At 42.2% G+C, this 16,920-nt stretch overlaps 2 protein-coding genes across 2 annotated transcripts; one reads left to right on the top strand and one right to left on the bottom strand.

Annotated features, from left to right (window-relative positions):
* The first annotated feature begins 1,124 nt into the window (after positions 1–1,124).
* rgs7bpa (regulator of G protein signaling 7 binding protein a) lies at positions 1,125–9,457 on the top strand. The gene is made up of 6 exons (XM_047593127.1): positions 1,125–2,102; positions 3,071–3,237; positions 5,933–6,063; positions 6,204–6,348; positions 8,160–8,230; positions 8,398–9,457. Exons 1-6 carry the CDS (start codon positions 1,953–1,955, stop codon positions 8,487–8,489), a joined length of 756 nt encoding a protein of 251 aa, XP_047449083.1. The 5' UTR covers positions 1,125–1,952; the 3' UTR covers positions 8,490–9,457.
* A 1,461-nt stretch (positions 9,458–10,918) lies between these two features.
* On the bottom strand, positions 10,919–16,871 carry c7a (complement component 7a). The gene is made up of 18 exons (XM_047591655.1): positions 16,722–16,871; positions 16,414–16,475; positions 16,173–16,251; positions 15,894–16,035; positions 15,667–15,811; positions 15,443–15,581; positions 14,824–14,967; positions 14,482–14,725; positions 13,972–14,085; positions 13,709–13,875; positions 13,334–13,562; positions 12,720–12,891; positions 12,544–12,631; positions 12,196–12,325; positions 11,925–12,113; positions 11,667–11,766; positions 11,364–11,548; positions 10,919–11,272 (listed from the first exon to the last, which is right to left on the bottom strand). The coding sequence occupies exons 1-18, from the start codon at positions 16,725–16,727 to the stop codon at positions 11,094–11,096; spliced, it is 2,514 nt and encodes an 837-aa protein (XP_047447611.1). The 5' UTR covers positions 16,728–16,871; the 3' UTR covers positions 10,919–11,093.
* Between the last annotated feature and the right edge of the window lie 49 nt (positions 16,872–16,920).

The raw sequence follows: 16,920 nt of genomic DNA, 5'->3' as shown, positions 1-16,920 counted from the left end.
AGTTTCTGGTTACCTCTGCATAGATACAAGACTCTCTGCCCCGAGCCGGAGTTTCCATGATGAGGGGGTACGATAAGCGGAGGTTATAACCTCAGGAAGGCAGGATGCGAAGTTGGCCATATGTTAAGTTATTGAAATTGGGTGCACATTTAGGAGAAAAGGGCATTCGAGTTTGGATGGTTTAGAGGCTTACGGTTACAATATGTAAAAAATATATAAAATTACATTGTGAGTTCCTGTGCTCAGTCCCCCTCTCTTTCTGTGAAGTCATGCCTCTGGGTGTACTCCTAAAAATATTTCATGTTTTGGTTTGAAAAGTCTTCCTGCCTTTTCGTCAGAATTGACAAATAGTCCAGCAACAAACCAGTAACAGCTTTCCAGTACATGGATGTACATGTTGAAGGTGAATTTTCCCGAGTGATTTTTGAGGTCTAATCAACACATTTATTGAACATGTCTGCATTTGTTTCATAATCCAATATAGCTGGCAGAATTTTGGGGTGGACAAAGAGTAACTGCTCATAGTGGAAAAGAAGGCATTTTAGATAACTTGGTTTTAGGTGAAGTTGAGGCAGATAGTGATTTTGTTTAAGTTGTAAGTCTGAATGTGCATTCTTTTGCACGCAAGCAGCAGGTAAATACTTTTTGTGCTTATGTGTTTTTCCACCTGTCGTGATTTATATGAGGATATAATATAGGTCTTAGTTTCAACAGCACATAATTTGAGACTTTAAATCGTCATGTTCCCAGCCTATTTGAAGTTTCTAATAAAATGCCATTGAAGAAAAGTTCAATGTAAACTTTAGGAGAAGAACACTTAAACACTATAAGTGTATATTAATATTACTATAGTGTGGAGATTTAAACATGCCATGAAACCAACTTTAAACCCCAGTCAGCTGGGTCTGCGTGTAAAGATGGATACACCACAGCAGAGAGCAGGGACAGTTTATATTGTGCTATTCTAAATTGTCTTTATCGGAAGATCTGCTTACTTAGTTTTATATGACTTTAACTGGAAGGAGGCAAAGTGCCCAGTAGTCTGCCATTTCACACATTTAGAAGTTCATTTAGGTTTCGGCTCAGGGCGGGGGTGCTGAGTTGATGGGCCCTATTAGTATTCGCGTCCTTTGGGTGCGCAGTGTTGCCAGCCACAGAGCCACGTCAGGCCTGTAGCAACGGCTCGTCTTCTGCTGCCTCTCCAAGGTTAGAGATAGGCCCGCCCGACTAGCTGGAGACGCTCAAAGAAACAAACACTTGGAGCAGATTGACAGCGGCGTACCGGCAATTATTTTTTCCTTTTTTGAACGTTTAGCTTTTCTCCCGCATAGGAGCTCAAAGTGTCGCCTGTGCACTGTGAAATTGTCAGCGCGGACACTGACGGCGTTATTTGGTCTCTATAGGAGGTTCTGCAGCAGAGAAAATATCGTTTATCGCCCGTCTTATTGGTGCTTAATGGAAACGCGTAATCATAAAAAATGGTTGCATTTGGAGAATATCCGTGAGTGCGATCGTTTCCTCTTGACATCGGTGCGTCAGAAAAGACACCTCAGCTAGCTGGACTCCGGGTTGGGTGTGAAGTCTTTACTGTGCACCGTGTGCTGCTGGAGTGAAGGTGACTTGCGCCCCGTCGCAGTCAAGGCAATGCGGAGAGGACTCGCAGGCGCTCATCCGGTACTTTTCCTGCGCTCTGAGGCTCGTCTGGGAAAATATTTTCTCCCTCTACCGCGTTAGAGGGAAATACCGTGAGATAGGCAGAGCAATAACGGTAGTCAAGATTGAACCCAGCCAGCAGTTGGTGAAGGTGAACCGAGCACAAGCGGAGGAGAAAATAAGGTGAAGAGTGAGGTGCAGGGTGGTAAGAAAGGAAGACGGAAAGTGGTGGAGTTTGGAGGGGGGGATAAGACAAGATCTTTCTATCCTAGAGCTGTTTTAATAGTGGATGTGTATGCATGAGTTCTGCATCGAATGGGCGCAAAAACCGCCCCAGATCCGCCGGGAACATCTTCCAGATCGGCAAGCCTCCGTACCGAGACCCACAGAGGAGGGAGAGCACCGAAAGTACCCGCAAAGCTCAGCGCGCCGTGGCCGACTGCAGAATGGTAGGTTTGCGGCACGTCAGTGCCTGCATGGTGCCTCTGTTGAGGAGTGCTGTGTTATTATCCCAACCTTTCTTTGTTCTAGGACCATCGACTATCCCGTACATGCATATGTGTGCACTGGCGACAGCTGTTAATAGCTTCACAAAAGACTGTAACCTGTAAGCCTATAAATAGCTGTATGCTTTTGCAATGCTTTGTCGGTAGAGAAGAAGAAGAAAAAAACAGACGGAGGTGTCAGATTGACAGTGTGATTTGCATTGATAGTATAGAAAGCTGCTGGTAATTTGGGCAGATCTCAAAATGACTTGAATTTCACGCTCATGTAGGTGGAGGTGAATGCGATCATGGCACAGATCATTTGTGTTGTGACAGACGCTGTCACGAATGATATAGCCTGCTTCACCCGTTCATACATCAGTGATCGTCATGGAGCCTCGCTGTTCGCTTACAGGACTACAGCGGGCTGCTATGCAGGAGTTGCACAAAACGTGTCAAATACTTGAGCCTAAAGCGAAGCTCCGAGCTTGTGCAAACACCCTAATGTAGAATAAACCCCACGGCGATTCATCTATCGGTTAATTTATCGTGCATTCTGGCTCTTCGGTTTATTACAAAGACGATGATTCACTTTATGCTCACATCACATGTTTCTCTCGGAGATTCGGGGTTCTTTTGTGACTGCATATGTGCAAGGTTGCACTTTTTCAAACAGTGGTTCCATTAAAGCACACCACCATGCACCTGCACATGGTACCTTATTTGTCCCCAGTGCAGAGGCTGCCTCTGTGCTGCTCAGGGTTTCCTTCTTGGCTGTCACGTTTTCATGTGGATAAAGACCACTGCAATGACCAGGACAGGAAGTCGCATTCGGCCAAAAGTTGTGAGTTAGGCCGTGTGATGTGGTGCTTTCGAGGTCATTTGGGGGATAACTTATTTTATGTTATCTTTATGATCTCATTGTAACACAGATCGTCCAAGAATTCAATACACTTGTGGCTCTGTACCGTGAACTGGTCATCTCCATTGGTGAAATCACTGTCGACTGTCCTTCCTTACGGGCTGAAATGCTGAAGACCCGAACAAAAGGCTGCGAAATGGCGAGAGCGGCGCACCACAGTCTCTCCTTGATATCGGGGTGAGTTGGCACAGGCGCTGTCCATGGTCCTGAAAAGATTTGACTCCGCAACACTGCAGTGAGTCTGTTGGAAAGTAGCTAGTTTTACCAAAATAAATCTTTAATTTGCATAAGCATTCCCGTTTTGTGCTCGTGTGTAGTTTTGTAAGCCTACTCCACTCTTCAAATAAATCAACCAGGTTTCTGCACCATTACTCCAGCGAGTTTCAAGTGGGAGAAAAACAGAACATGGAAAAAAAAAAAATCATGACATCTCCAATTTACAAGTGGAAGAGCTTTACCAGGAAACACAATCTCAATCCCAACAACATACTGTAACTAATCACCTCCCATTAGCTGTTCCTAATGCACAAAGTGGGATGGAAGTGGATGAATATCTTAGATAAGAGTATTAGTAATGTGAGGCCAATTACTTACTTTTTTATTTTGTTTTCTGTGATGCATTGTGAGAATGGCCCAGTTATTGTTTGTGGGATGTGGCTTATGTTATGATCATGTGAACCACCACCACTTTTCATCAAGCGAAGTTATTTTTCCTTGAGAGCAGAGTGTTTATAAGAATCCAAATCCTTGGGTTTTTCCTTCATCAAAAGCATATTACACTCAAACTGTGGTTTGATCCAAAGTTGGTTAACGGTTCGCTGACTGTTAATTACAAGAGGTTTGTTTATGATAGAAGTTTAATTTTAAGACAAGGGGATCTGGCTATGGTGAAGGCCTGAGAAGACTGTTGACTTGGCCCACGAAATTTCCCCTACACTGGTGCCAGTGGAAGAAGGGCAAAGTGAGGCTTGGGATTTGAAGATCCTCGGCGAGGCTAAGATGCCAGCCGACTTGGCACCCTTAAACTTACTTAAATAACAATTGGACAGACGGAAGCCAGTGGTGAGGGAGATTTGGAGGATGTCTGCAGTGTGAGCTGCTTGCCAAAACCGGGTGATGTTGGAACAATAACAACATCAGGTTTACATTCAATATGGCGACCGTATGCCTCCTTACAATTACCATACACGTGCTTATGTGTTAGAGGTCTGCACAATCATAGAATAAGCTTCTATGAAAAAAGAATCTGCAAAATGTTTTATAAGGAGCCTAAATGCATCAGGCAGTATCCACTCTGTCCTAACTCAATGATTATTCCACTTGCAACATGTGAATGGTACAACTGTTATCCACATAATCAGTTAACCTGTGAACATGTCTACTGTGTGTTTTCATGTGGATACAGAAATCATGAACTGAGTGAGTGCAGTGCAGCTGTTTGGTTTTTTTTTTGTTTGCTTTTTCTTTTTATGACATGGTTTTAATAACATTGTCTTTAAATTACTGGGTACATGATGCAATACAGTGAAGTAAATTTCTGTTCCGCAATTTTTTCCCAATATGGGAAACTTTCTCCCCAGGGCCGCTGCTAACTTTTATAGTCTAGGGTTTGAATTTTAGGAATCGCTGTCATATTAATCACCTGTATGTTCTGAATCCTCCTCTCTAAACTCTCCTGGCCATGTAAATGTCCAACTACAGGAGAGGCAGGGCTCCGATTAGACAGTACAGATCGTTCCCCGTTAATAAAATAAAGCCAGTGTGTCTGAGTGGTTTGAGTGATGGTGGGCCCCTCCAACGTGCGAAAGGAAAGCTGATAAGCAGGACAGCATTAGCGGCAGCTGTGCTTTAGCAACGGCGCCGCAGAAGGCAGCACTGTGATAAAGCGAAGATGGCAAGGAGAAGCTCGCTGTTGCAAGAGGGGAATTCAACAGCATGATTTGTGTGAGAAACATTCGTACCAGGTGCAGGTTTCACGCCTCTCATCGCTGCCACTTTCCCACGTGATATCACACCTACTGAGCATCACCTGCTGTAGTTTCCCCTTTAACATCCTGGCTTCATATAGTTGTGGAGCTACAGCGGTGATCAGTAAATCAGGCCTAAATACCGAGACAAGGTTTTATGTCCGGTTTAAATATCTTTAGAGCTTTTATTTATTCATATGTTTTCCAATAGTTAAACAAGAAGCAGTTACATATGGATGGAAGGTGCTGGCACAATAAAACAAGCCTGCAAAATTCAGCAGTTTTACACTGCTATCGACGTAAAGCAATGGGAACTAGATGCATAATTTATTAATCATCGATTCAAACTGTACACTTCATCTGAGAGATTAAACTAAAGTAAAATGCTGTCGACTCTATTTATTCATATGAGACATTTCACAATAAAAGCTGGTGAGGAATGCGTTTGTCATGTGATAAATAAGGCGTGCATCGTGAAAATGGAGTTCAAAATCACACACTAGCTTACAGCACTCACACTTCAGTCAAGGATAAGGACGAAATTATGCTGGCACTCAAAACACATATGTCCACACAACATTCATCTCTAAATGACAATAAAACAAACAAGTATAAAAAAGGATTTAAACTTTTTTTTTTTTAACTCAAAGATTAGTAAATAATATTCACTCAGCAGTTGATTTTATACATACAGTGTTACTGTACCATTTCACATTTTGCATTTTGGAACTGTGCCTTGACTCTTTTATCTGCGTGTGATCTGGCATTAGTTAGCTGCTAACCCTTCCTGGGTGACCACGAAAATGAATTAGAAAATTTGGTGTCTCAAAAGCTTGTCACTGTTTCCAGAGGTCATCACGTACCAGCCAGCCAGTAAGCTTTGTTGTTGTCGTGTGCCATTTCAGGCCAGAGGATGGGGAGATCCACCCTGAGATCTGTAGGCTCTTCATCCAGCTGCAGTGCTGCCTGGAGATGTACATCACAGAGATGCTCAAATCTGTCTGCTTGCTGGGATCCCTGCAGCTCCACAGGAAAGGTTAATGCACAGCTGGTTTATAGACGGCATTTAATCATATGCACATGCATATATTGCCTCATAAGGAGTCATTTTAGTTTCACTGTGTTTAACGGGCCCTGTGATGAAACATTATTAAAGCCACTCTCTGTGCGATGTAGGTAAGGATTCATGCGGTCCGTCCGGGGTCGACAGTAAGATAGAGGACAGCTCGGACATCCCCATCCTGGAGGACACATCTTCCTCCCCGACAGATTGTCCTCAGCTCTGCTGGCTGGTGGCCACTGACATAGATAACATAGAAAGGTAGGTAGACAAAATATGGAGTTTGTTTTGTACTGGGTCCTTCTGAGTGTAATACGTTTGTGCATTTGTGTTTCTTTTGATGTTACTAACACATGCTATAACAAATCCAAAGCATTTTTTGAGCAGGTTTTGTCACATTACAGTGACATTTTACATGAACCAGAAGATCACACATTTTGCATTATGACATTCATTCTTCCGTTTACTTTAATGACTAATTCACAGACACAGATATGTAGTTTTGTCTATAGTCAATAGTTCTTGTAGTTCCTCTATAGTTTAATTTTGCAAGAATGGGTGAACTGAGACTTTTCCCCACAAGACATTCTATAAAATCCACTAGAGATATATGACTGTCCACATTAGTTAGGTACGCATATACTTAAACACTGGCACAAGTGTTGTTATTTTAGCTGTTTACCAAAACATGTTCAAGATACAATTATATAATTAACATGGGCTTAAAGTGCCGACTCGCAGTTGTAATTTGAGGGTATTTACATCCAAATTGGAGGGTGGGTGTAGGAATCAATGCTCTTTAATATGTAGTTGCCTCTTTTTCAAGGGACCAAAAGTAATTGGACAGTTTACTCAAAAGCTATTTCATGGGCTGAAATGTTAGGAGCGGCCAAATCATCAGTTTGGTGCATTGGTGAGCTCTGGAACTCAAAAATCCCTGGATGTCTATAGAAGGCAACGGTTGGGATGATCACAGGATCCTGTCCCTGCTTAAAAAAGCCCCTTCACAACCTCCAACCAAGTGAAGAACACTCTCCGGGAAGTAGAATCAACCCAAACCATGATGAATGATGGGAAGAGAGAAAGTATGCAGAAGACATGGGCATGCAGGGCTTCTAACGGCACTGGGTAGTGATGGATAATGACCCAAAACATACAGTTAAAGCAACATAGGAGTTTTTTAAGTCTAGGAAGTGGAATATTCCGCAATGCCTGAGTCAGTCACCAGATCTGAAGCCAAACAAGCATGAATTTCACTTGCTTAAGACAAAACTTAGGGCACAAAGACACACAAACAAGCAACAACTGAAGACAACTGCAGTAAAGGCCTGACACTGTACAATACTTAAAAAAATTAACATTTTATTCACAGTGATGTTATTTTCTCCAATTACATTTGAGCCCCTGAAATGAGGAAACTTTGTTTAAAAAACAGTTGCCATTCCTTAACTTTCCACAGGATATTTTTGATTAAACCTGAAAGTCTACTCTTCCATTGCATCTCAGTCGTTTCATTTCGAATCCAACGTGGTGGCATGCAGAGCCAAAATCATGAATATTGTGTCACTGTCTAGATATTTCTGGGCCTAACTGCATGCAATTACTGTACTGAAGTTGGCAAAGCAGATAGCAAGGGAAATCCAACGCAGTGTTTAAGGCTGGTTTTGACAGTTGTTTGGGACGTTTTATGAAACTGCAGTATCACATTTTAAAAGTTTGTGTGCCATAGTTTTACTGCCTGCACACTACTTAATAAAATACTGGGACAGAATTTAGTTGCCTTCAGAGTTTACAGTGCAAAATACAGCACACCTGAGGATATATATATTTTATATAGTATTCTGCCTGTTTGTAGATGTGCTTGTGTGAGCATGTGTATCACTGAAGCTGCGCAGATTTAAATCTGCTCGCAGATCCACCTCATTTTGGAAATATAACGTTAATGCCGGTTTAAGGTTGAGGTAAGTCTCCAGGGAGTGAATGCAGGTTAGTGTGTTTCCTCCTGAAGTGATGGAAACACAACAGTGTTCTTATAAGTGTAACCACAACACAGCTTATTTGTGTAACTGCAGGGACATGAGGGAGATGAAGAACCTTCTCAGTAAACTCAGGGAGACAATGCCTTTACCACTGAAGAACCAAGGTGAGAAAAAAATAAATAAAAACTCACACACGCACATCCTGGATAACTCCACAGAGCAACAATACTTCAAAAATAGTTTATCAACGACTGTCTCCAAGCATGCAGCATAACTAAAATGAGCAGAAATGTATGACTTGGCAGTGCTAACCCTGTCTTCTTGCGCCCAGATGACAGCAGTTTGCTGAACCTGACACCCTACCCACTTGTCCGACAGAGGAAGAGGCGGTTCTTCGGGCTCTGTTGCCTGGTAACCAGCTAAGGGCCCCGCCTTCGTGGGTAGGAGGCAGCAACAAAGACACCATTACCCACTGTCCTTCACCACTTGTGTCTCCCACCAATCTATTACTGCCATTTTCAAATAAATCGTCTCTTTCTCTCTCGTTTTTTTTTAACAGCTGCCCATTTTATAATTTTATTTTGTAATACAAAGAAGAATTGTAACTGCAATGTAATGAAAACTAAAGTCATGAACATATATTTTAAGATATTTTGCAACAGATCCTCCCTTTTTTGGTAAACAAAGTCAGATATCTGCTTGTCCGGTGTAAACGAGAATGAGAGGTCATCTGAAACAATGTCGACGTTCAATTACTTCCACAAGCCTGAGTGAATGAAACGAGGATCCATGTTTTAAAAACAAAAAACAAAAAAGGGAATATAAATGTCCGTTTTGTCAGACATAATGTGATAACTTGTGAATAGACGCTGTTCAAATATTTGAGGATGGCACTTGCAAAGACAAAGTTATACCTCCGTCTGTCTAAGCTGAGGTGACAGGTTTGTGCTGAGTAAGTTTGGTGTGTATTACCGTCTCTGTTTTCCGTTTCTTGCTGTTTTTCTTCTCAATGTACTTAATTTAGTCTTCCATAAACCAAGAACCTGTAATCGACTTCAACTTTCCAGCTTCGAAATATATGATACAAATATTCAAAAGAAAACTTCTTTGCACACAGTATCTATCTATAAATTGAGACATTAGACTTGTATATACACATACTCTTTACGCGATGCTCTGAATTATTCTCAAAGTTGGAAGTGCTTTGCAGAGGACCTGTGCGGGTGTGAGCAGGAAGGCGCCTCTCTTTGACCGAGGGGCAGAGAGCAGGTATTATGGGTCTTGCGTGTTCAAAGATTGTAATCAACGTTTATGGCAAGGTGAAAATACAGTAGTCAAAGTTGACATAGGTCATTTTACATTGTTAATAAAACTTTTGTTATTAAAACTTATCAACTGGTGGTCTAATTGCTTTGCATGTAACCCGCTGAAATGTCCACTGGGTGGAGACAAACGTTCAAAAGAGACAAACTTGTCTCACCCGTTCTTGCAAATATCCTTGAATTAGATGAATTTGTTGCATGATTTAAGAACGCGACTAACCGCAAACCAAACGTCTCAACATGTTTGCCATTTGACTCCGTTTCTTTAAGGTTTCTTCAGCACACGCTGATCAGAAGACGACATGATTTATGTTATTGATGAGGGGTTTTTCAGGCCAAGGACCCCCAAACTGATGGGGAAGTAGGGACCCACTGTCTACTATGTGTGTTCTATATTACATTCAGCCCAGTGCTTTTTATAAATATATATTATTATCATTATCATTTTGCATTCAATACTAGGCTATGCAAATAATACACACGTTCAAATATTATTATTATTTATTTCAAACGTGCAACAGTAGTGTTGCAATAATATCTTCCAGAAATTTAAATATGTGAGGGAATATTTTAAAAATATACAGTATCTATATAAAAATGTCTAATCAATCAACGATTTAAGGAACTCAGTGAATGGTGTGAAGAGTGTAAAAATGCACACGTCCAGTCAACCGATCCCGGCACACCTTTGGGAAACTATTATCACCTAAACACGAAATACATTTATAAAGTTATTGGACTCGGATTCGAGAACAACACATCTCCTCGCCCGTTTGGCTCAGTTCTCAAAACACCTACCCCTACAACCCTCTCTGTTCTTTCTTCTTTACTATCTCATTGCATGAAGACGTGTAGTCTAAGTCATATGCTTCCACAAGGAATCTCAGTCCCTGGGCTCTTCATCCAGACATCAGACCATCAGCCTCTATGTCTCTCTTCTTCATTCCATCCCCTCGACCTCTCTCATGCCTCCCCCCTCGTGCCATCCCCTACCTTTCCCTCCCGGACAAAATAAACATCCTTCTACCTACTGAGGTGTGGTCTTTCACCTGTACATGTCCGAAAAAGCGTTTTGTATTGTCTCTTTAAGAGTGTGGGCACAATCACTACCAGCACCTACCTCTGAGCCACCGGCCCTTTGCAAGCAACAGGTGAAATGTATCCGCTGACAATAAGCGCATAGATATGATGACGAAAAATAGAGTAGCCTGTTCTTTCGTACCGTTTCACAGGCAAGTTCAGACGCACCCTCACACCTTGAGAGGGCAGCGAGCCAGGGGCAGAAATAAACTGGGTTTGTGTGCTTGGCAGACTGAGCACTGTCTGGTTTATTACGCACGCGGCAGCTTTTGAAATGCACCATTTCCATCATTGTGTCAAGGGATATTTACATAGCTGTTTCCCTGAAAATGGAGCCCAACTTTATTAGGTCTGACGTGCATGTAATCCAAGTGGAATATAAGAATTTATAAAACGAACAATGCTTAACCACTTGTTCCAGCATCCCCAAATGGAAAGAAATTAAACATGTCTGGTATTCTCGTGTTTATTCTTTAATACATTTTAAATCTTTTTTTTTTTTTTTTAAACATGCAAAACATAAGGGCAAGTACTGGCACTCAAAACAACACTGGGTTACAAAAGAGAGAGGATTAATGAGTAAAAGAACATGGGAAGTCGGTGAGTCAGCCCTCTGTTTGACTCTTCAGTCAGTGCAGGGCAGGATACCGACAACCGTCACCTTTTCCCCTTTACATCGCCGAAGTCCGGCTTCACACTCGCTCATGGTCAGCGCGGTCTCATCCTCCCCAACGCGGACGCACACGTTCAATCCGGGGGTCGAGCAGTCCGCAGACTCCTTACAGCGACACTCGCTGGTTTGATCTGCATGGACGGTGGGACGACAAACGGGGGCCACGGTTATGAAATGCAATCACCGCCCATTAGCACGGCTTGTTTGTGATCTTGTTCCTACCGTCACACATCTCCCACATGTGACAGCCGACGCAGCCCGTGGTGTTGCGCTGTGGCCATTTGCAGGCGCCGTCCTCAGCTATCACATAGTTTTTCCCTATGCACTGCAGTGAGTGCATCTTGCACACACTGAGAAAGATCGATTTGCCGGTCGCAGGCGAAGAGCCGCACAGCTCCAAAGATGAACTGGTGATCACAAATAATAGGAACGAGAAACACGTAACCACAAGAAGAAGAAGATTAATCAAATCAGACTAGAAATTTAAAATCATGTCCAGTTTGATAACAATCAAAGTGAACATACCTGCACTCAAATGGCATTTTGCAAACACATGTCCCCCTGGCAGACTTCTCCCACAGTTTACATTGCCCTGCAGGAGCAATCTCCGGTGGTTTTGTAGTAACTGAAGGATACAAAGAAATCAGTCCTTCTCACTGTTCAGTGATATGGAGCAGTGATGGTGAAGAAAGGATCGAAAAGAAGGGTAGAATACACCAGGGTCACATCTCACGTGACGGTATCACGCTATCCATTAGGCGTGGACGTCAAAGTCAGTCTTACCTTCGCTGCACCTGATGGTTGCAGGGTTCGGTGAAAAATTCAGACTGGGGTCACAAATAACCGTTGACTCTCCCAGTACCTGTCTACCCTCTGGACAGGACAAAGTAACTGACTCCCCTATGTCATACACCTGTTTCAGGGGAGAGACTGTGACATCAGGCGAGACAGAGCGAATCCTGCACTTCGAAACTAGGGGAGAGGGGTTGGAAAAGGTAACACTGTAATTCATTTATGGGAGCATAGATGTTAAACTTTGGTTGCACGAACTCACGTTTACACAGTCCGGGGCTGCTTGACCAGGTTCGGTTTGTAGTGCAAACCAGGGGTTGACCAAGGAGATGGTAACCTTCAGTGCAGGTGTATTCAACTTTGCTGCCCTCAATGTAAATTTCCTTAGGGTCCTGTGAAGCACCCGATGATAAAAAGATGACTTGTGTGTGCAGATTTCTCTTATAAATGAATGGAAATAAGAAGACTGAACTCTGAAGGACAAATATAACCCGAGGTCATTGAATCAGGAGAAAAAATAAAATCTACAATAATAAATAATGGTGTGATTATAAACTCTTGAATGTGCAACAATTTACTCCACACGAGTATTGTAAATGTTTAGCTTTACCAAGATGTAGCCATTGATGAGAGCAGGTGGGGTTCTACACGTCTGAGGTGGTGAGAGAGTCTGATCAAAGCACTGAGGCTCCCAGGTTCTGTGGAAAAATAGTTCAAAAATGAACACATTGACAAAATTCAACTTCTCATTGGTGACTGCATAAATGTTTTTCAATTCATGTTGACCTCAAATATTCCAGTTCTTGATCTTCGCAGTCAGAGCTCTCAGTTCTATCTCCAAAACAGTGTTGTCCCCCATTCTGAGGGGGTGGATTGGAGCAGGAACGTGATCGTGACCTTCGACCCGCCGAGCAGAACGACCAGGAAGACCAACAGGACCAGCTACCATGAATCACTCCTTAATGACCACGCACACGAAAGAAGAATGAACATTAATATGCATTATCATACCATTTTCATATGTGCCCATTTGGAATGGAGTGTCTCTGGAGGTTTTCAGGTTATGGTTTATCCAAAAAAAATAAAAAATTAATTCAGCGCAAAAATTGAAATGGGGCTATCATTTAACGCCGTCGTACAGAAGAAACATAATTAGCCAAATAGAAACTTTCTAACAATCGTGCTATCTCTGTCTCTCTTTTTTTTTATTTTAAAAAAGGGGTTGTGGACTACTTATAGGTTGGGGGGTGTCTCACTAAACTGCTTACTTTTACAATTTGTACAGATTGAAACAAACAAGATATGACATATTATTTCAAGCTTGACCGACTGTAAAGTAGTAGTAGTAGTAGTAGTAGTAGTAGTAGTAGTAGTAAAGAATTTCCAGAAAGATAACCCACCCGGAACACCTTCCGCTTCTGTTCCCGTTTCACAGGACAGTCCCGACGTATTAGGCTTGCAGATGCATTTGCATTGATTTCCCTCCATGACAGCCAGGCCATTGTTACTGCAGGGCTGACAGTGGCAGGGGTCGCTCTCAGAGCGGTACTGCTCTATGGCCCTGCGAAGGTAGAGCTTTTTCACCCCAGCACACTGCACTTCCTTCACCAGCTCTGACAGCGGTCGCACCTTCCAAAAACATACAATTGCAGTTAAAGGGTAAAACGAAGGGGAGACGCAAACTGTGTTATTTGATAAACCGAAACACTAAAATGCACGTGAAGAAAATTCTTAACTATGTCCGTTATTTAAAGTGAAAATATTTGGCCCTTCACCTTTTGTTTTATGACCACTGGAAATGACCCAACAGATTCAGCCCAGTCTGAGTACATTTTCCAGTTGCTGTCCACATCGTTGGCCTGCATTCTCTTCAGTGCTGCGATAAGTGACACGGCTCCTCCATCCACATCCACGTTTGTCGCAGGTCTGACAACCCTATCTCCTATTTAAAATATTTGAAAAGGTTTGCAGAGATGATGGACGCCATAAAGGATTCATACGTTCTAGTAAATATGTAAAATTAACATCCAAATTTCACCTCTTGAAGTCCCTCCACCGCTTTGACCACGTCTACATTTCTCAATGGTAAGAGGGAAGAATAGAATCCAGCGTTTAGTCCTCTCACATTCATCATATTCTTCCCTTTCCGTCTCTTGGAAACAAAGACAAAAAGTCAGTTCCTGAAACAGATGTTGGAGCAGGGCTTTATGGGGCTGTACAGTATCTAAAGTTTTATCAATATACTGAAAACTTTACACTGTTTACTTGTTTGGACTTCAGAATAGGTTTTATGATACATTCTAATACATTCAGATAATTTTGCGTCACCGAAGAGCAACATAGACTGATGATAGGTTTGAAATTTGGCCACCTCCAGGAGATGGGCAGATGGCTTCTGCACAATGCATCCTGGTACATGGAGGCATTATATACATATCCCACAGAGGGACTTGACAGTCACCATCAACACTGCACTGGGTTGACTGTCTACATTAAATGGTGAAATGTGTCCCATTCATTAAACTACTAATGATTCATGAATCCTCACCCAAAAATCGCACAGTTTTTTCATCCAGTGTGTCAACAATTCTGAAGGCGCCGCCTAGACTTCCTTCAGACAGGTAGTGTGTCCCAAACCTCTCCAAAACCTTCCTGTAGGCAGGGTAGTCATAGACTGACGGGAGTTTGGTCAGAGCCTTCCAAAACTCCTCAGATATTGGGAGGTATTGAGGAGAGTTACTCTGGAACTGGGCTACCTCTATGTCATTCTTTAAAATCAAAACCCTTTGGGTCTGTAAGGAGAACAAAACAACAACATCACATTATTTAAATAGTTTTCCAGAATACGATGCGAGGGGTTGTTTGTTAAAGGTAGAGTATTTCCACACACCTGACTTTTGAAATCTACTTTATGATAATCATAATTGTGAAATCCTGATGTTGTCCCGGACACTTTCTCCCTCTTGACGATATCCTTAGTGAATTCCCATGTATTGCTGAACATCTCATCACTGAAGTCATTCTTTACTGTAACCTGAAAACAGTACAAATTTGACTATGTTTAGCATTTCCCATAATTAAGAAACATAAAATATTCACCTGACTGAACAAAGTAGAGTTAAATAGTTAAATAAATGTGGAAAACAGCATTTCTATACGAAAATATTGCGTCTATATAGATACTTAGTTTCTCTTCACTTACTTACTTACTTTCTCTATACTTTCTCTGAATCCGAACGCTTTTGTTATCATTGCTGTTGTTGCAGACATATAAATGCTGCATGTGGAAAATAGCTAAAACTACCATAAAGTATGTGGTGGAGACGTCGTTATCAACACAAAGTTCCCAGAAGTTCTTCTGAACATGACACCAACAGGTTCCATTTCCTTTTTCTTTAGTCCTTAATCGCATCCCACACCATGTGTATGAACAATGCATCGGATAAGGTCTACTTAGGAAGTGAATTAAGAGACTCATCGTAATTGCAGGTGTTTCCAGAGATACAAACCAAAGTGCTGTACTTGATAATACTCAGGGGCAGTCGATACTGAAACCTGTGGAGACCACTAAACATGAGGCGACACTGGCCACCATAGCTCTTGGTATTGATGACACTGCCTCTCCTCTTTCCCGTCACCACATCAAACCTACAGAAAAAGTAAAATATATCAATGGTAAGTATGTAACATGCATGGGGTGTCATGCAGTTCTACATTAAGATCTGTCACTCACCCAAATCCTAGATGTTCAATGTTAGGTGGAGGAGCTGTCTCTGAACATACCATGTGCTGCTCAGGGCCACAAAACCTTTCATCGAGTCCATCTTCCTCACAGTCCTGATCCCCGTTGCACACCAGAGACTGGCTAATGCATTTCCCTGCAAGTCAGAAGACAGACGACGCCTCAGCAATAATTAATTTACTTCTGCGTGAGCGTCGAAAGCGAGTCCTGTTGTCAACCTGATCGACAGCGAAACCTGTCTCCACATCCATCCTGCAGGGGGCAACTTTTTGTGGTCACACAGGACCTGGTCTCAGTCCGTTCTCCGGAACAGGGGTTCCCGCCAAACTGAGCATAGACCACGATGGCTCTGCTTCTGGTCTGTAACAAATAAATGTGACAAAGAAAAAGAAAAGAAAAAGTAAAACAACAATAATGCAATGCAGTAAGGGTGTTTATTTGATCTCATAATATGAAATACAAGAAAGAAATAACGCAGATACTTTCACCGTCCTGACCTGCAAGTTGGTGCAGCCATCACACTCGGACCAGCTGCCAAAAGGTCCCCACTGGCAATGAACTCTTTGGTAACAAAACCTTGGGAAATGATGTTTAAATCAAATTCACATTTAAGTACAGTCCACAGTGAAAACAGAATAGCTTACAACATAGTGAAAGCCAATACTCTCAGGAGATTCATATGGTTTAAAATGTCATGTATTGAGTGCTGAAACAATAAAACAGAAAAATGCATTTTACCCTCTGGTAATGAACAGTAGGAACAGCCATGGCAAGACTGTTGCACAGAGTTGTGAAATGTTCTGAGAAGAGAAGAGAAGAGAAGAGAAGAGAAGAGAAGAGAAGAGAAGAGAAGAGAAGAGAAGAGAAGAGAAGAGAAGAGAAGAGAAGAGAAGAGAAGAGAAGAGAAGAGAAGAGAAGAGAAGAGAAGCATGAATTTAAAAGTACTTTCTCGCTGAAATCCAATATCCCTTCATGCAGGATCACATATGTTTTGCATTTGTATGAAATTGGCATTATTTCTGCTATAGCGTGCAAATTCTACTTGCCTTCATGGTGAGTGACGAGCTGCAAACAGAAGAACTGCAAGCGGGTTTGGACGCCGGGTATTTATGTTACATTCCGTTCATGTGGGGGAGTAAAAGTGTTGGGACGTCTCATCTGGTTTCCTGAGAAAAGGGCTGGTGTGTGTGTTCGTGTGAAGAACTTCTCTCTGTGTACATGGTCTGGAGAAGGGAGGAAAATATT

The sequence above is a fragment of the Mugil cephalus genome, chromosome 8, assembly GCF_022458985.1.
Source record: "Mugil cephalus isolate CIBA_MC_2020 chromosome 8, CIBA_Mcephalus_1.1, whole genome shotgun sequence".
Classification (NCBI taxonomy): domain Eukaryota; kingdom Metazoa; phylum Chordata; class Actinopteri; order Mugiliformes; family Mugilidae; genus Mugil; species Mugil cephalus.
The sequence above is the reverse complement of the archived record's forward strand: the minus strand, read 5'-3'. Positions and strand labels throughout refer to the sequence as shown.